The sequence below is a fragment of the Aricia agestis genome, chromosome 3 (assembly GCF_905147365.1).
Source record: "Aricia agestis chromosome 3, ilAriAges1.1, whole genome shotgun sequence".
Taxonomy (NCBI): Eukaryota; Metazoa; Arthropoda; class Insecta; order Lepidoptera; family Lycaenidae; genus Aricia; species Aricia agestis.
The window spans coordinates 1,161,371-1,180,848 of record NC_056408.1 but is presented as its reverse complement, the minus strand read 5'-3'; the positions used below and the strand labels follow the sequence as shown (position 1 = coordinate 1,180,848).

The 19,478-nt window shown below is 34.0% G+C and overlaps 3 protein-coding genes and 1 long non-coding RNA gene across 4 annotated transcripts; 3 read left to right on the top strand and 1 right to left on the bottom strand.

The window, feature by feature from the left end:
• LOC121725720 lies at window positions 1–19,161 on the top strand. The gene is made up of 3 exons (XR_006035429.1): window positions 1–10; window positions 13,376–13,380; window positions 19,036–19,161. It is a non-coding gene; the product is annotated as an uncharacterized LOC121725720 (long non-coding RNA).
• On the top strand, window positions 3,126–4,545 carry LOC121725717. The gene is made up of 2 exons (XM_042112783.1): window positions 3,126–3,377; window positions 3,714–4,545. Exons 1-2 carry the CDS (start codon window positions 3,180–3,182, stop codon window positions 4,116–4,118), a joined length of 603 nt encoding a protein of 200 aa, XP_041968717.1. The 5' UTR covers window positions 3,126–3,179; the 3' UTR covers window positions 4,119–4,545.
• Window positions 12,443–13,747, bottom strand: LOC121725719 (trafficking protein particle complex subunit 1). Its single transcript, XM_042112786.1, has 2 exons — window positions 13,424–13,747; window positions 12,443–13,165 (listed from the first exon to the last, which is right to left on the bottom strand). Exons 1-2 carry the CDS (start codon window positions 13,520–13,522, stop codon window positions 12,827–12,829), a joined length of 438 nt encoding a protein of 145 aa, XP_041968720.1. The 5' UTR covers window positions 13,523–13,747; the 3' UTR covers window positions 12,443–12,826.
• On the top strand, window positions 15,710–17,316 carry LOC121725718 (mitochondrial import inner membrane translocase subunit Tim17-B). Its single transcript, XM_042112784.1, has 4 exons — window positions 15,710–15,833; window positions 15,947–16,104; window positions 16,330–16,507; window positions 16,877–17,316. The coding sequence occupies exons 2-4, from the start codon at window positions 15,961–15,963 to the stop codon at window positions 17,050–17,052; spliced, it is 498 nt and encodes a 165-aa protein (XP_041968718.1). The 5' UTR covers window positions 15,710–15,833; window positions 15,947–15,960; the 3' UTR covers window positions 17,053–17,316.
• Window positions 19,162–19,478: the final 317 nt, after the last annotated feature.

Sequence of the window (19,478 nt, the reverse complement as noted above, 5' to 3'; positions counted from 1 at the left end):
TAAGCGATGCGTCCATTTAATTATAATCTTAATGAAAAAAAAAAGATGTAGTACTGCAGTGTGCGAGTCCACGTTTTCAACTTTAACTGCAATTAATAGGCCTTAAAGACTGTCACATGGGTCACGAAAGAATGGCTGGTATGGTATTTTTGGCCTTTGAAAAAAAAAGAACAAAAAAAGTTGATCTGAACGAAGTCAGAGTAGACAGAATGATAGAGTATGCCGACTTAGAACTGATGTTGAAATTTTTAAATTTGACGTATTATGACGAAAATCGTCGATAGGGTTGTTAACTTGTTACCTACGAATTTAAAACTATGACATATTCGCTGGACGTGTTCCTCTTTGGTCGTATTGTTGTTTGTGTTTTGGCACATGCGATTAAAATTGTCAGAATCCAATTTTGAAAACTTTATTTTTAATATTTAAAAATTTATTATATCAGCCAGCGCGAGGCACATTCCGTTCATAATCCTAGTGAAACCCGACGAATTTGACAGATATTGAAACCTGTCCGTCTCTTTGCAGTCGAACTACTGGTCGTTATGTCTATTGTGACGAAGTTCTTCGCATTTTTAATAATATTATGGCGAATCGTAGAATTCAGCTGTTTTAAATATTTTATGTTATTTTATTATTAATTATTATTTTAATAAGTTTGCAGAAACAATAATAATCTAAATATATTTTTAGTCGTATCTATTGACTCGTATCACCCAACCCAACAATTAATTATTATTTCCTCACTCTCACTCACACGTGGATCGCTACATCCAGAAGTTTAACCATATTGTTCGCTTGTTCTTCGTAATTGAGGATTTAATAATATGTAGTTCTTAGATATAGTGCTCATGCTTTGTCACAGATTTTTTTTAAGTATCTAAGAATAACTATTGAATGAATTGAATACATCATTGACCTAGAGATAAATCAAAACAACAAATACTAAAAACAAAATAAAATCAATATTTAAGGATTCGTGCTTTTTGGCCTTTTTTGCTGCATATTGATATTAATGGCAACAGAAGGCACTAGACATTTTTGCGAAATCACTTAATTAATTAATAATACAATTAAAATAACATTTATATTTAAAGGGGGCTCAATTACAAAAAACACAATTTTGGCCTATTTTTTATCTATAACGGTACGAAACCCTTCGTGCACGAATCCGACTCGCACTTGGCCGATTTTTTTTGCTTCCGCCCTACCTGTAACCGATGGTGCCCTACCTCAAATTTGACTCTAGCTACAGCCCTGGACCCTTGTGGCACACCTAATTTTATTTTGGTTCCATTAGACCTTATGGAGTTAACTTCCACCCTCTGCGTTCTATTTGTAAGGTAAGATTTTAGAAGTTTAAGTGCCGTGCCCCTTACACCATAATGGTGTAGTTTTCTTATTAGAGTATCATACTCCACACAGTCAAATGCTTTAGAGAGATCGCAGAAAATACCAAGTGCATCCTGCGACTCCTCCCAAGCTTCAAAAATACTACACAGAAGACTAATGCCTGCATCTGTTGTAGACCGACCTTTAGTAAAACCAAATTGATTATTATGTAATAAATTATTTGAGTTAAAATGAGCAAGTAATTGATTTAGAATTATTTTTTCAAAGATTTTACTTAAAGTCGGCTATATGGATATTGGTCTATAATTGGCTGGGTCTGATTTCTTCCCACCTTTAAATAGAGGCATCACCTTGCTGTGCTTCATTAACGGCAGTTCCCAATATTTGATCTATCTCTGGTTTGGCCCTACTAGAGATAGGAATAGCTCACATTAGACATTAGAGACATATATTTTATGTCAATTGTGAGCTATTACTATCTCTAGTAGGGCAAAACCAGAGATAGATCAAATATTGGGAACGGCCGTAAGTCTGGGAACACACCACTTTCGATACAATTATTAAAAACTAAAGCTAGGTAAGGGGCAATGATGTCAATTACTGATTTTATAATTTTTGTGGACATACCCCAGAGATCAGTGGTATATAACATTTACCGGTATTAATTCCAATTTTTACCGTTATTTCTAGTATCGAATAAATTTTCATACCGTTATCTATGGCCTTGAAGTAGTAACGTTATGAAAAAAATACCGGTATTTGAAGCCCTGTTGCCAACACATAGGTGAATCTAGAACAGTTGAAAAAAATGTGATTCATGTCGGCGTTCTCTTCGTTACAAAAAGTGCAATTATTGCTGCTTATTATGTTCAATCTCGCAAGGTGTACAGGTGCAGTGTTATGACCTACAAACAATAAAAACTAAGGAATCGTAACTCCCATACTATTACCGTTTTAAATTTGGTTCCTTTTGATCTATCATGTAACGTCAGCCTAGTACCGTTCAGTCACCTAAATATTGCAAGTGTCATAGATCATAGACATATAGATGGATATATATATCTGTATTATCTATGGCCTATAAATAGAGAAAACATAGAAATGGCTGTATGGGCAACGCTCCCTTTGCCTGTCCCGACCGGGACGAATTAACAAAAAAAAAATCTATGGCCTAGAGCATGCCTAGAGGCTAGAAGCCAAACTAGAAGCCAAGTCAGACCTACAAATATATACTAGTAATCTGTGAGTCAGACGCTTATCTGTCTACAAATATATACCCAAAATATATTATTACTATCGTGTTCCCTCCATGATCATTCCCAACTGTATAATAAACTATCTTTAATCCCTATTCCATTTCCTACTTCTGTAAATATACTACTTGCTTCCAATGATAAATATGTATATAATTGTATATCTAATTAATTAACATTAAATAATATTAATATTAAGAATAAGTTATATGTCATTTAGTTTATTGTAGAATTTAATTATTTACCACACTGTTTTAATTAACTTTCTTCCAAATTCCGTTTCCTTTTATTCCTTCCGCCGTTCCTTACCTTTTTACCCTGTCTGTGGCACAACACGCATCCTTTGTGTCAAGTTGCCAAAATAGAAGAAAAAAAAAATACTAGTAATCTGTGTATATACCTACTAGTAATCTGTGAGCCAAGTGTAATGTGTATCGTTACAAATAAAATGTAATTCATAGAGGAAAATAATACACTGGGCAAATGGTGTAATTATAATTTATACCTACTGCCGTCTGCCAGTGAACTTTAAAATATAAATAAAAAAGACTAGTAAAAATAATAGCGTGTATAATGCCTCGAATAAGTTCTAGTCTTGCGTGGGATTTTTTTCAAAAACTCAACAAAGAAAAAGCAAAATGCAATATTTGTGGTCAAGAATACAGCTTCAAAACTACGACTGCGAATTTAAAAACTCATTTGAAGCGTAAACATCGGCATGCGTATTCAAATTTTTGTATCGTGAAGTCAACGGCGAGGAACCCAGAACTGGTAAGTAGCCCACATAAAAATAACTACATAGTTCCAAAATCACTCGTTTTGTGATCACAGGTGACCCCGAGCAAGTCACCGGGTTTGTTGCCCCATACGGTCACCGGTGACCGACTCTTAGCAGTAATACCGCCTATTTACTTTATTTGTACAATCTAAACAAAAGCAATACAAAATATAGGAAAACTATGTACAAAACGCCTATTTGACTCTATTCTATGCAAGACTAGCAACTTTTTTTTTAAAATATGTAATTCATCCCTCCTGATAGATTTTCTTTGGTGACAAACTACCTATTTAATTTTTGTCTCATGATTTCCATTTTCATGTTTCCAGACTCGCAGCTCTTCAGTGGAGAAAGATGAGTTTGAGGTGGAGGCGCTAGAATCTGAAGATGATGATGATGATGATCCTCTTGTCAACATGTGTAACACAGACGAGGATGAGGAAAAACCGGCGTCGTTTCTCGAACCTCGGCCGAACAACCAACATGACAACTTCGAGACACTAACATCACCCAAGACCGTCCCCACCTGTATTAAAACAGAGGAATACCTCGTCTCCGAGTCGGTGCACACTAATCATAGAACAGGCTACGACGAATATGACCACTTTGGTCTAATGTTAACGTCCAAAATAAGAAAAATAAAGAATGTTGGCACTAGAGAAGAGCTTATGAACGCCATTCAAAATTTAGCCTACAAATTTTATTTGAGAGATATGAAGAATAACAGCAAATAGTTATCATTCATTTTATATGATCTAGTTTTAGGAAACTTGTGATTGTGAGTGTGACTGGTGGGCCTAAATTGCTGACAGCGTGGGCTATGGAGAAGTTGAAAATAACTCTTATGAACTGGATGTTTACTGGGTTTCAGAATTATTAGACAAATAAATCAGCATCTCAAGGTAGAAGTGACAACAAATTATTTACAAGAAAAAAATTATATAGCGCAAATGTTTGATATACTGTTATGTTAAAAGTTATCAATCCGTTGTGCTGAGTAAAGTAAAACAACTTAAGGACGACTAAATATTCTATAAGTAATTAAGAGATACTTACTTGATATTTTAAAGAAAACCAAGTTAGTTTCAAGAAGTTTAGTTCATAAAACTGTTTATCTCTCTTTTTTAGGGTTCCATCCCAAGGGGTAAAAATGGGACCATATTACTAAGACTTTCATGTCTGTCTGTCTCCAGGCTGTATCTCAAGAACGGTAATAGCTAGAGAGTTGAAATTTTCGATTATGTATTGCTATTGCCGCTATAACAACAAATACAAAAACAAGATAAATCAAATATTTAGGGTGCGTTTCCACTGACGCGGAGCGGAGCTTAGCGGTGCCCAATTTCACCAATCGTGCTATTCCAGCGGAATGACAGCGAAGCGGAGCAAAGATTTCGAGCATGGTGATAGGTCAATTCGGAACTGCTCTGCTCCGCGTCAGTGGAAACGCTTCCTTAAGGGGGCTCCCATACAACAAACTTTAATTTTTTGCTCTATATCAATAATAGTTTAAGCGATAAGTTGAGAATGGCGAAATATAGAGATAAGGGTCCTAAAAATATGTGCGATAGCTCATTAGATTTGGGAAGACGTCTAGAAAAACGTGTATTAGCACACAAAAAATTGCAAAAGTTATAAGCAAATTAGGTTGCAAAAAAGGTATTAAGATTTTTGTTAAAAACAAACAGTGGTTACAAAAACAAAAAAAAAATTATCATTAATTTCATAAATATTAATTATAATAGATAACAACAATCTAAACACTAAAAATACTCTATAATAAATCAATTTCATTGTTTATTAACTTAACAATTTGATATAAAAAAATGCTGAACTTTTTTATATTCTTTTTCTGAAACTCCTAAAAAATACAAAAACAACATGTACAAAAGTGCAGATTTTTTTTTTCAATTTTTTATTGCACCATTTCAAAAAAAAAGCACTTTGTTGTAAATCGTCGTTTTTGTATTTTTTAGGAGTTTCAGAAAAAGAATATAAAAAAGTTCAGAATTTTTTTTTTGATTAAAAAACAATGAAATTGAGGATAAAAATAAAAACCGGCAAAGTGCGAGTTGGACTCGCCCATGAAGGGTTCCCCATCAGCATTAATGTTTATTTCTATGAAATTAATAGGTTTTTAATTTATTTTTATATTTCAGTTGATTTAATGAAAGTTAAATTATGGTTTATTATTTATGACGTATAAAAAAAACTACTTGCTAGATCTCGTTTAAACTAATTTTCGTTGGTAGTTTTTATATTACTATAAAAACTACATCATATATACATCATATATTTTTTTTAGAATTATCATGCCCCTACTTTAGAAATTAGAGGGGGGGGGGGGGACACATTTTACCACTTTGGAAGAGTCTCTCTCGCAAACTATTTAGGTCAGAAAAAAATGATATAAGAAACCTCAATATGGTTTTTAAAGACCTATCCATAGATACCCCACACGCATAGGTTAGATGAAAAATTTTTTTTTTGTTTCAGTTGTACCTATGGGGACCCCTAAAATTTTTTTATAATTTTTCCATTTTTGTATCAAAATCTTAATGCGGTTCACAGACTACATCTACTTACCAAGTTTCAATAGTATAGGTCTTATAGTTTCGGAGAAAAGTGGCTGTGACATACGGACGGACAGACAGACAGACAGACAGACAGACATGACGAATCTGTAAGGGTTCCGTTTTTTTTTACGGAACCCTAAAAATCTTTTTGTAACCATCTAGAGGATGGTAAATTATGATTTTTAAGAGGAACAATTTTTTCTTAACTAATAATTTAAAGAATAGAAATATAAAAAAAAAAAACTATTATAAACAATTAAATATTGTTATTATGAAAAAAAAATTGTTTCTAAATATCATATTATTTTCAAGAGAATAAAGTTAAGAAAAAAAAAATTTAAAGCATCGGATTACTCAATTTGTTTATAATTTTTTTATAAACAAATGGACGAAAAAAATTTTTTTTTTAGTTAATAAGTACATGTCTTTCATTGATATAAAAACAATTATGTGATAATAAATTAAATATTTTTTTTACAATATTACTTGGATTTCTAGTTTTTTGTTCAAGTTAAAAAAATAGTACCTGCTTTGCCCGGTATAGCGAACATTCATTGACTTCGTGTAATAATAACGCCATCTACTGGTCGATAAAACAATTAGTTGCCAACAAAATAGTATTATTATTCGTCAATAGATGTCAGGAAGAGTCATATTTTTCAGTTTATCGATTATTGATAAGATAAAACACGAATAAAAAGACATTTTCTGAAAATGATTCCTAGCTAGATCGATTTATCGCCTCAGAAACCCCCTATATACTAAATTTCATGAAGCCGATTCCGAGATTCCAATTATACATACATATATATATATATATATATATATATATTATATATATATATATATATATTATATATATATATATTATATATATATATATATATATATATATATATATATATATTATATATATATATATATATATATATATATATATATATATATATATATATATATATATATATATATATATATATATATATATATATATATATATATATATATATATATATATATTATAAACAAAGTATTAAAAATTTTTAAACTTATGGCGTGATCTTGTTAAGTATGTTTATATCAATGGCTCCACGAATTGAAAAATTTTTACGAAAATTATTTAAACTTTTTTAATACCTTAAAAAATAATTTGTGTGACATGCTCGGTTTTGAAGCCGCGTGCGCTACATAAAAATGCAGCGCGGAGGCCTACTTTCAGCGTTAAATTAAAATTATAAATTCTATTTCGGGTTTTTTATGGAAATTTCCACCTCTTGAAGAATCTTTGTTTTAAATTTCTTAAATATTAATAGTTTCAGAGTTTTTAACAAAAATCGTAATATCTTTTTTTTGCAACCTAATTTGCTTATAACTTTTGCAATTTTTTGTGTACTAATACACGCTTTGCAATTCCTTTTTTAAAAATCGCTATTTACGGAACCCTCCGTGCGCGAGTCCGACTCGCACTTGGCCAATTATTTAATACATAATATTATGTATAGTCTGTCAAAAACGTGAAGAAATTAAGAAGTGGCAACATCATAGTGTCACCCCTTTTTTCTTAGATTGATATGACTACGATCTTGCCACTTTTTAATTTCTTCACCTTTTTTGTATAACATTATAGATATTTTTGTAATAACTATTTGTTTTATTTACAATAATATACCATGGGTTTCACTGAATTGTTAAAATATAATACTACAGTAGAAACTCGATTATCCGGCCCTTAGGGCTTAGTTACACTCGTGATTGCCGAGAAAAATTATATATTCTAATAAGTGTGGCGTCTTTGTCGCACCTGTTAGCTTAATTTTAATTAATATTAATGCTTGTTAATTTTAATTATCAATTTTATTTGTAGTCTATGACAATATTGCTTAAATTCTGCTATTACTGCTTTTCTAGAAAAGCAGAATATTTTTACTAATAGTACTAAGTAATTAATAAGTATTGATATACCTTTTTTATTATTTAATATAATACATATTGTGTAAGATAATTTTGATTTTCGTAACGTTTTGCGTCAACCGAAATCATATTTTCTGTTTTTTTTAATGGTCTTATTTTCTAGAAATAGTATTAAGTTATGGGTGGTTCTAGTGTCAGCTAGTATGCCGTATGCGCCCTTAATATATTATTGTTTATCAATAAATCAATAAACATTAAATAGTCTGGTTAATTAAATGTTAATCAGGTTTACTACACTTGCACCTATTGGGTCACAACTCACAACTCATAGCACACATATCATCCGGCCTTAGGGGGGTATTACATTATCATTTTTATATATGATCATTTCTATGATCATATATAGGATCCAATATATATGATCATTTGATCATATCTGCGTATTCATTATCATATTTCATTGATCCTATTTTACGTCATATGTGGTTTCAATAGCCAATGGAGAGCGCTGACGCTGACAGGTATTGACGTCCGGGTTACTAGATCTCAGAGAATTCGATTTGTCAAAAGACATCGTCATTTTTAATATGGATTGTTTTTTGTTATTTCAGCAAGATTATCCAAGTATATAATTAGAAAAATAATTACATTACATTATTTGAAACATATTAACGAACAAGAAATTAAAAACTCTTTTTTATATTAAATATAAGTATAGATAACTGGCAAAACCCTTTTTCTATGACCGTATTGGATCCAATCTCTCAGCAAATGTCAAAAATCAATCAAGGAAGAAATGAATTATATGTCTATATTACATTATCCAATATAATTGACTCAATGATCTCGGATCCAATATATATGATAATCTAATATCCCCCTTAGCCCCAATTCCACCAACGTCTGTTAGTGTTAACAGCTTGTTAAAATTTCATGTCATCTCTTTCATTCATAACAAAAGCGAAAGAGGTAACGTGATACTAATTCGAGCGTTATCTTTAAGAGTCGTTGGTGAAATTGGGGCTTAGGCTGGTATAAATAGTCAGTACTCAAGATGCATCTCAGTCTCAAGACACCGTTTAGGCTCTGTGATTGGTTGGTTGTCAAAATTTGAACCAATCACAGAGCCGAACCGCGTCTTGAGACCGTGTCGCTTCTTAAGTACTGACTATTTATACCAGCCTTAAGGTCACAGCACACTTAAAATCATCTCGAAAAGGGATCGGCACCGTATCGCTTCGAGCCGTTCAATATTGTTTGTATGAAACTCCCTACTGCAACGCACACTAAGCGGAACCGCCTCGCCTCGTAAGTCGTAACATGCTCCGACTCTCCGAGTATGCGACGCGTGGACGGCTCGCGTCCACCCGCTTCGGGTCGTCGTCCCCGTGCTTACTGGTCACAACTCACAGCACACGTTGTGACCTTTACTCTCTTATTTTTAGTCCATTGAAATGTTACATGATCTTTGCATTTATTAGAGGACACAATTTTATTTTTTGACATGTGGAGTTCTCAACAATGCTACAACTTATGATTTTACAAATTTTTTGCAAGACGTTTCCGAGGTACCTATCGAGAAAATGGTGTTGTCATCCCTTTTTCCAAGATAGCGGCCGGGGGACAAGAGTGGCTATCCCACAAACTTGAGGTTAAGCTTCATTGACCCCCACCCCCCCTATATGTCCCAAAAATAAAATTGCGTCCTCTAATAAATGCAATATTAGGTCTTTAAATTGTAACATTTCAATGGACTATTTTGAGTAATGAGTGCAACCAACATATACAGGGTGTAAAAAAATAAGTGATAATACTTTAGGGTGTGTACGTGTTCCTTGTAGAGAGTTCACTGTGAAAGTAGCAGCGCTGAAAGACCAACATTTTTTTTTCACTGCATGGGGAAACTCGTGACGCTCGGGCCCTTGCCCATACAAAAGTGAAAAAAAAAATTCGTCTTTCAAGGTTGCTACTTTTACATTGAACTCTCTACGTGGAACACGTACACACCCTAAAGTATTATCACTTATTTTTGTTACACACTGTAGACAAAGCATGAACATAGTAAAAGGAGGGGAGGTAAGTTATCTTCATACAAAGGCACCGCGCGTGGCTTGTATGTGTGCGCCATAGTATCAATGCGTCGCCACACGGCACACAACAAAATCTCGGCAATTTTTCGACAAGTACCAGTACTCGCTGTACGCTCGCGCCGCGGCTAAACGAATCAAAAATGTCCGATCATAATCGCAGGAGTAATATATATTGTTAGCGGATGTCAATGGACAAGTTACATGATATTATATTTATTTATTTAAATCAGTATATTATGTTAGTCACTATATATAATTTTAATAAGTGATTATTATATTTTAAATATTAATAAGTAAGGTACTTGATTTTGACAATTAGTTATAAATGGGCGGGAGGATTATTTACTTCCGTTATAACTTCCTCTTCTCATATTATCTAAAATATGAGAAGTACATTAATTAATATTTAGAATTATGTACTTAACTTATTCTTAGCCATTCTTAATTTTAATGTATTTCTTTATGATTTTGCTATATTTGAATTGTCAACGGAAGTTCGTTTCTTTTGTGTAAAATGGTATAAAAGCCAGCCATATTGCATTGATTGATTCATTCTGTAATTAACTTTGAGACATGTAAGGTAAAACTCTGCTCGAATAAATATCGCTCAATGTATAATTCAAGACTTTTACTAATCTCTAACATCTCAGAAGTGGGATTATTTCAAAAATGTCCGGTCCTTATGCTGCGGGACTTGGCAACCGGAGAAGAACGCCCAGACTTGCTCAGACTCTCTGCGATTGATAGCGAAGAAAGTGATTTTTTTTCCTTTTTTTTGAACATAAACAACAGTGATTGTGATATGTGAACCAGTGATAAAACGACGCAGAATTACTCAAGCTGATGCAGAAGTGATACCAAAGTTTGAACCAGAAGACGACGCTTGTAATGTAGCTGCATGGCTGCATAAAATCGACCACCTAGGAGAGGTTTACGGAACAGTACCTACCGATCGACAGTTCATCGTGCAAATGCGTTTACGTGGGTCCGCTAGACAATGACTGCCTTGAAGCTATGATGATTCAAACGAAGACTGAAAGCGGGCTGCGGGACGATGACCAAATATTACCACGATAAAGTCTCTCTGCTTAAGAAATGCAACATCCAGGGCGAGTATGCAATATCTTGCGTCATAAGAGGGTTACCGAATGAACTACAAGCCAATGCGAAAGTCTACTTGGAGGAAAGGTGCAAGTGATGGAAAATAGCAGCTCTCCAGCCAAGAATAAACGCTGCTACAATTGTCGAACTTTTCAACGCCTCTGTCATGCGACGGCTAACTGCTGGTTCGCGAATACAGCAGGAACAACTCGGCAACCGCAGATTTCAACACAAGTAACACTTTTTATACTTCAAGTAATTTTTTTTTTTAATTGAAAGGTTCACAAACTGGCTGTATCACTAGAACAATTTTATAAAATAATAATATATATAGTATGTTAGTAGAACTGAGTGTACAACCTTCTACAGTGAACACAGCATGCAATATAATGCTCTTACAAAAAATGTTTTAAGAAGGTTTTGGTAGGTAAATACAATATTGTGGAATTTAACAATAATATATAAAGAAACACGAAAAAGGTTACAAGTTACAATTGACAATAATAATACAAATTAAGTGGTCACAATAATTTAGGAGACATGAAATGGTGTTTAATCGATTTGATCGATGCATTGAATATATCAAGTTCATGGCAGACATTGCTATATGCATAGCAAAGACGATAGAGTGGCGAGTGTTGACCGTAATTAGTTCGGTGCACAGGTAAGTTGAAGGTTTTTATGTTGCATAGTCGACTTCCGGGGCTCGGTACGCGGATTTGCATTAGTTTGCAGTAATATCTTAGTAAATAATGTGTGGCGGTTTGCAGTAATATCTTAGTAAATAATAATATTTGCAAAAAAAAATGTGGGTAGGAGACTATAAAATAGATCAAGTGCGTCTTAGTCACCATGTAGAGACTGTACAACAACTGCCAAGTGACATAGACTTAATTATTGGCCAATCAATGATCAACCAGCTTGGTATTATTACTACAGCAAATTCTGCCACTTTTACTGAGACTTATAATTTGTTTGACAGTTACAAACAGCTGACAAATAAGTGATAGATTTTGGTGATAGATATAACTTGACACCAATTTTGTTGACATTGTGCGCTAAAAACTGAAGTCCAGGCGGACGAAGTCGCAGGCAACAGCTAGTAATTAATACTATTTCTAGTATTTATTAAAAAAAAAAAACAAGATAAGTGATAGTCACGCGAAAACGAAAAGACTACAAATATGTACAGTGTTGCGTAGTTTGATAACCCTGTTGACAATTAAGTTTGTAAATTTAATTATTTGATTTAGCAGTGTTAGTAAACGGATCTTATGGGTGATCTTTTTGTGCGTATAGAATGCTTGTATACCTTTAATTTGTCGATATTTTCGATTGCATCTTTTGTTTTGTTTTGGATAAAAAAAAATTAAAACCTAATAATAAAAATTATTTTATTGTAGATAAAATATTGACGCGGCGGATCAGGAAAAAAGCTTGAAATATACCTTTTATAATAGGCTTTCAGGTGGAATACAAAATTTTATTTATTACGTAAAAGTTTTGGAGAAATATGGATATTTCCCATCCGGGTCGCAAAAAAACGCTAAACTTTGGTAGCTTGTAGCATCAAAACTATTGCGAATGTTCTGCTCTCTCTAAACACGGGTGTTCTACTCTCGCATTCATAATATCAATGCCTATTCAAAATTGAAGACAACAGAAAATTTCCAATTTTTTGACTCCTCCGTACACTGTGGAAATGGAAATGTGTGGCGGTGGAAATAAAGTGGCCTATGTTAAAAAGTATAAATCCAGCGCTGCTTATGATGCTCTAGCAGCTGTTAGTGGTGCCTGCTTAATGAAGGCATCCAGTTTAGTCTTAAAAAGCTCACTGTTGATTGGTTCTCCTGCTGCACACAGAGGATTTCTCATGACATACTTCACATACAATTCACTGTATATCTTCCTCAAAATCTCACGGGTGTTCTGTGCTTGGTTGTCAGTGTTCATGATAAATTTGAGTCCAGAAGGCGTCTCTAAGCAGTGTAATGTGTATTTTGATGTTTTATAATTTAGAAAGCCGTCTTTTGGATCCAGGGGCGATATTTTTGCAACAAACGACTTTATTGAATATAGCATGCCATACATTAACTTCCCTTCCTGCAAAAGAAATAAGAATTTTAACTTCACAGCAGCACTATGTTTTGAAATGGTTTATGGACTAGTATATTATTGTGCACAAAATGCTCTAAGAACATAGTAAAATAATAAAGTTGTCTACAAACCAATGCGAATCATTTTTTACACAGTAGGAAGATCGTTTTGGAAACTACAAAATTTGATACAAATATTTAAACAGTTCCTTGTGAGGCTATGTTAATATCAACGAATGTGTATTAAATTCAAATAATTACATACTTCTTCTCTGGACATCCCACTCTGTTTAGTTCGATTCCATTCTCCATAGTAGAGTAAGGTACCGTATCGGTCAAAAATATACAAATTATGAATGGTCATTTTTAATAAGCATACCAAAACTGAACTTATTTTTTTTTGTTAACAGTGCATTTATTTAATAAATTTCATAAAACCTTGCTCTCTCGTCTTCTAGTTTTTCTTTATATCAAAGAGAATATAATCACTACGTTTTACTTTTAAATATTTTATTGGAAAATAAAAATAATGAACTTTACATTTTTAGTTGGCGTTTCTGATGCAGCTTGCACTCCGTGAGTAATTTGTGTTCTGTGAGCTTGCTTTTAATTGGTTATCGAGACGTTAGATACACTAGCCAGTAAACTGCTTGAAGTTTCGGAACACAGCATACTTTTTGACAACCCATACGTCATCTAGTTACTAAAATGGAAACTGTTTGACAATCAAATTTAAAAAAATTAGAAAATGCCTCATTTATATCCCTGGTAACATCTTAGATACTTTTTTTTTAAACAACTTTCAAAAAAGGAGTTAATGTTTACTTTGCTGTTTGTGGTCAGATTTTCAAAATTCTTTATAAAATCGGCCAAGTGCGAATCGGACTCGCGCACGAAGGGTTCCGTACCGGTATAGAGAAAAAATAGGCCAAAAGTTTTGTTTTTGTATGGATTAGAATATAATTAAAATTTAAGGGGGGCCCCTTAAATTTTAATTATACTTCTAATTTTATTATTAAATATTAAAGTACACATATAATTAAGGATTCTGTGAAAATTTCAACTGCCTGCCTGTTGTCAAAAAAAGGCCAAAAAAAAATGTTTGTTGTATGGAAGCCCCTTTTAAATATTGATTTTATTTTGTTTTCAGTATTTGTTGTTATAGCGGCAACAGGTATACACAATCTGTAAAAATTTCAGAACTCAAGCTAGGTATAATGGTTTTTGAGATACAGCCTGGAGATAGAGAGATGGATAGACAACAAAGTCTTAGTAATAGGGTCCCGTTTTTACCCTTTGGTTACGGAACCCTAAAAACGATGAACTTGATAAGTAATGGAATTGAAGAAACTCCTTGAAATTTACAACGACAACCAAAGTGATTACCAATTCTAGCAAATTCTTCATACTTCTATTATGCGCTTTTATGATTACGGACAATGATATTGTATGTTACTAACGTAACTAGATTGGAAGTTTACGGTAGCAACGCGTTGCCACTTCGAAGATGCCAGCAGGCATATCTCACATACATAATGACATAACGAATATATGACTTGACATTGTCTTTTGAACAAAGTGGTTACGCATTTCTGAGAATCTTTTGTAAGACATTGCTACTCTAGTATTTTAGAAACTCATTGATTACGGACGTCACGTTATCGTGGACGCCGACTTCCACAATAAAACGTTGGGTACGTCAATTTATGCCCTTTTGATTTTACGCACCGCGGACGTTTTGTGCGGTTCAAAAGAGTGTAGGCGTTGTGATGTCCTCTAACGTGCACGATAAACAGTTATCGTCGACGGAAATTTAAAAGCGTCTTCATAATATTATATTTCCATACATTTTACTTCCCTATGTTATCGTTTTACCGCGGATGTCCACGATACTACTGCCACATCCAAAATTATAAAAGCGCACATTTTCTTCTGATTAATTTCGTTGCGGATCCCAAACCAGTTTGGGGCCTGTCCCTCGGGCTCCCTGAGATCAAATCAAAGGGCTTTTGATCAAAGGGCTTTTGTGGTCAGTGGTTGCATACCGCTGTCGATTCTGGTGACACAGGAGATACAGTGGTGGGAATGTGTGGTGGCTGGTGGGCCAACGCCCATAAAGAAATTACATTGTGGGTAAGTAAGTAAACAACATCAAGCGTTATTTTGTTCTGGTTTAATTGTAGATTATGAATCTGAGAATAAGAGGTAGGATATAAAGGGATACATTAAATCCCGTCTTCTGAAGTCTATCCTCTGTCTCCGTCACACGTTCCTTTCCCCTGTCCTGTGGCCCCCATCCCCTGTCTACGCCAAACGGTCTTCGAAGAAAGGATTTTTCAAAACGATAGCTGGTTCTTTGATGTGAATTAAAAATTTCGTGTGTAATATAGATCCAAATAAAAAGATGGGTGTTCAGTTTTCTAAATAACATACATTCACACGGACGAAGTTGCGGGCAACAGCTAGTTGCCATAATAAGAAAAAAAAAACTTGACTTTGTCATTTAATGACATTTCATTTTTTTATAGAGATGTCACTTCACACTTGTCAGATGGTAGAAATTGGTAGAGATTCAGTGAAATGATGTAAAACATGGTTTCATTTTTCCAATAATCAAAAAATATCGAATATAATTGTCTAAAACGCTGTCTTCATTATAATAGTTTTAAATAAATGTAAGTATTTATACTCTGAAATATTTATGCATTGTGCCACATTGAAATACAAGAACTTATTAGAGGTTAGGTACATCTGGAAGGACTTCTTACCTAATATTTATTTATTTCAGTATAAATTGCAAACATGGATGAATATTCAAGAGAACCTTGTCCGTGGCGAATTCTTGACGATTCGGGCGGTGCCTTTTTAATGGGTGCGATTGGAGGAGGCATATTTCACTCAATAAAGGGATTTAGAAATGCTCCAACTGGATTCAGTAGGAAAATGGTAAGTGAATGTAATTGTATCTGATCTGCTTATATTGGTACATATTATATACATATATGTAGGTAGTAATGTACATTCCTTAGGGCCAGTTTCACCACTTTCTGATAAGGTGCCGGATAGGCTTATTTGACAGATTCTCCATACTCTATCTGTCAAGTTAAGTGGTGGACAGCCTTATCAGGAAGTGGTGAAACAGGCCCTAACTATTATTGCGATCTGTTTTAGCTGGGAAGTTTAGCAGCTATGAAGGAAAGATCACCCATTGTGGGTGGCAATTTTGCAGTGTGGGGCGGCATGTTCTCAACTATTGACTGTTCTCTTGTCTACCTGAGACAGAAGGAGGATCCATGGAATTCTATCATGAGCGGTGCATTGACTGGTGGGATTCTTGCTGCCAGAAATGGTAATTTTGTTTAAACAGCATTCTCTGTTTTAATCTCTCAAGCCCCACGCGATAACAATAGATTTCCAAGAATGTGCGATCGAGGGTATTGGCCAAAGAAACACCTTTAACTTATTTAGGGCTCCCACACAAAACTGCAAATTCGCATGCCGTCTTAATGTCATTTTTATTATGAATTTTGTCACAGATATTTGCGATGCTATGCAAATTCAGAGTTACATAACTGAGAATTTGCATAACATTTCATTGTTATTTAAACAATGTTGGGCTTCCTAGGACTCTTGCTAATTATACATTTCCAAGCAAAATTTTGATATCTTTACAAGTAATCTATTTTCAATCAACTTAAATTCAAGTAAAACTTTTCAGGTGTACCAGCAATGGCAGGCAGTGCATTAGTAGGAGGTGTCCTTCTGGCCCTGATTGAAGGAATAGGAATCATGTTCACGAGAATGACGGCCGAGCAGTACAAACCACAGCAACCCATTTTTGAAGATCCTTCAATTTTAGGCCAAAGCCAAGGACAGGCGCCCAGTTTTCAATAGGCTTAGTATTAAGTAATTAACAGTCAAGAATATAACTGGGTAATATCGTAACATTGTTAGCACCCAATACAAAAGACAGTTTGTATTTATATTCCTGATTGTTGAGAATTTGCCTTGTGGCAGTGTGTTTTTTTTCCTATTTGTAGACAATTTTAGGTTACACCCCACCCTTTTATCATTATGTTTTGAGTGAATTATTTGCATCTGTGATATTTTCAGTTCCATACTGACTGCTCATAATCTCACTTAATTCTGAATTTGTTATTTACGGCGGCATCATCAATTGCATCACTATATTTGTTCCATGTGAATGTAAATTGATAACAATAAAAATAGGTGGTAATCAATATTTTGAAATATATTTGCCCTTATTCAAATATTGGTCCAAAAATTGTAATTTATGTGTTGATTTCAATAAATAATATGTCATAGTAAGTTGTCTTATTGTGCTTGTTTGGTGTGTGAAAGACAAAAACATTGTTCTTATCAACTCCCAAGTGGGCCGCGATAGCAATAGATTTCCAAGAATCTGCTCTCAAAGGATTAATATTATTACAAATAAGCAATAAGATTTCATAGATTAGAATTGATCTTATTATGCAAATAAAATAGGTAAGTATATTCCAATAGCAATTTAAAGAATTTATTAATCCAAGGTATTTTTGTAAGTTTTTTAAAATATTTTTTGTGAATGAGATGTCATTAATTTTATTATTATAAGTCACTACTATAAGTTATTGAGATAAAACCAAATACTGAAAGATAAGGAGGAATACAGCACTTCCTTTAAAGAAGAAGAAATGTCAACTTATAAAAAGATACATCAATAACGAACTCCGATTGTTAAAATGCCCTAACAAAACCTAAGTGGCATTTTTTTGTACAATTATAACTTTAGGATGTTGATTATACTATTTTGTGTCTATCACTGAAGTCTTAATGTATTCCAGTGCCGTAAATTGGATGGTGCCACTGGTGCCCAGGCACAGGGCGTATAAACTCTGGGGGGCGCAAGAATGGCCGGACCAGACAGATCCTTATTTTTCGAATTATTGCTCCCAATAAATTCCCGCTGCGCTCCAGAGATGTTTCCCAATGTAGTAAAAAAATATGCACAGCCGTCAGCCGAATATATTATAACCTCCTCCTTTTTGGAACTCGGTTAAAATCCATAGGTGCAGTTATATAGAAGCTCGGACAGGGTGCAAAAAAGGCTATTTACGGCACCGATGTATTCTCATAAAGATTTCTTATAATGGTAGTACTGATGACTGTTTATTAATTGTAGAATTTTCAGCTAGCTTCCGGACTTCTTTTATCACATGGGCCAGTACTTCAGGTTCTACACCCAGTTCACACAGTTTGATACAAATGGATAATGTTTCTGCATCCAGTCCTGTGCTCAGAAGTTGAGATATTTGAAATAACATCTGAAAAGCTTCTCTAGCTTGCCCGACTTGTACATTCCTCTCTGAAGTCATTCTGAAAGATATAAAAGGAATTATTTTACCGTAAAACAGTTAAATACGAAGTTTAAGACTAATAAATACAAAGCAAATATTGTTATTCCTTCCAATACTTACTTAATACAGCTATTTAAAGCACTGGCCGATTGATATTAAACTAAAATAACAAATAGCAACAACGAATTTTACTTATGAGATAAAAAAAAATATTTATGTTTTCGAAATTCGAAAGCCGTCTGCTGCTGATTCTCTTGACAGTTGACATTTATCAACCGTCAGCCATCTGACATTATAATTTTTTTCAAGTAAAATTTGTGTAGGCAGTGAACATCATCAATTATGAGCAATCAATCAATAACTTTTCAAACACAACAAAAATTCGTGAAAAACACGAATAACGTTGCATTGTTAGGTTTTATTATGATATAGAAATAAGATGTAAAGGTGATAAGTAGGCTTTTTAAGGAGGCTGAAGAGGAACCTAGGGTAACAGAGCCGTAAGCGCCGGGACGACGAGCCGTAGCCGAGTTGACATACAGGAGCTGCTGATGCGCTTTGGTTACGTACTTACGTGCATATGTTAGGTTGACGCCCGGTTGACGGCGAGGCAAAAAGCGACGGTGACGATCCCTTTCCGAGTTGATATGTGTGCTGTGACTAAATGTTATTGTTAAAACCGTTGTATTTCCAAGCTTAGATAGTTTTACATACTGGCTACTGCATTAATTATCCTGTGGTCCCTCTCTTACCCTATAATCTTAGATATCTTCGGCAGACCTGCGAAAATATCAAATCTTCCCTCTGTCGCATATAATGAGGGGAAGGGAAAGGAAGAAAAGGGAGACTTAGCTTTTGCGCTACTTAGAAGCAATCTTACATCGATAACTATCCTTTATTACTCATAATGTCACAGGAATTCCTTCGAGGAATCCATCGAACTCGTTGGAAACAACATGAATA

Coding starts and splice junctions, on each gene's coding strand:
- LOC121725717 (XM_042112783.1), top strand. CDS start 3,180: ATGCCTCGAATAAGTTCTAGTCTTGCGTGGGATTTTTTTCAAAAACTC. Junction 3,378..3,713: donor CGGCGAGGAACCCAGAACTG/GTAAGTAGCCCA, acceptor TCATGTTTCCAG/ACTCGCAGCTCTTCAGTGGA.
- LOC121725719 (XM_042112786.1), bottom strand. CDS start 13,522: ATGACCATTCATAATTTGTATATTTTTGACCGATACGGTACCTTACTC. Junction 13,166..13,423: donor GTGGGATGTCCAGAGAAGAA/GTATGTAATTAT, acceptor TTTCTTTTGCAG/GAAGGGAAGTTAATGTATGG.
- LOC121725718 (XM_042112784.1), top strand. CDS start 15,961: ATGGATGAATATTCAAGAGAACCTTGTCCGTGGCGAATTCTTGACGAT. Junction 16,105..16,329: donor CTGGATTCAGTAGGAAAATG/GTAAGTGAATGT, acceptor GATCTGTTTTAG/CTGGGAAGTTTAGCAGCTAT. Junction 16,508..16,876: donor GATTCTTGCTGCCAGAAATG/GTAATTTTGTTT, acceptor AAAACTTTTCAG/GTGTACCAGCAATGGCAGGC.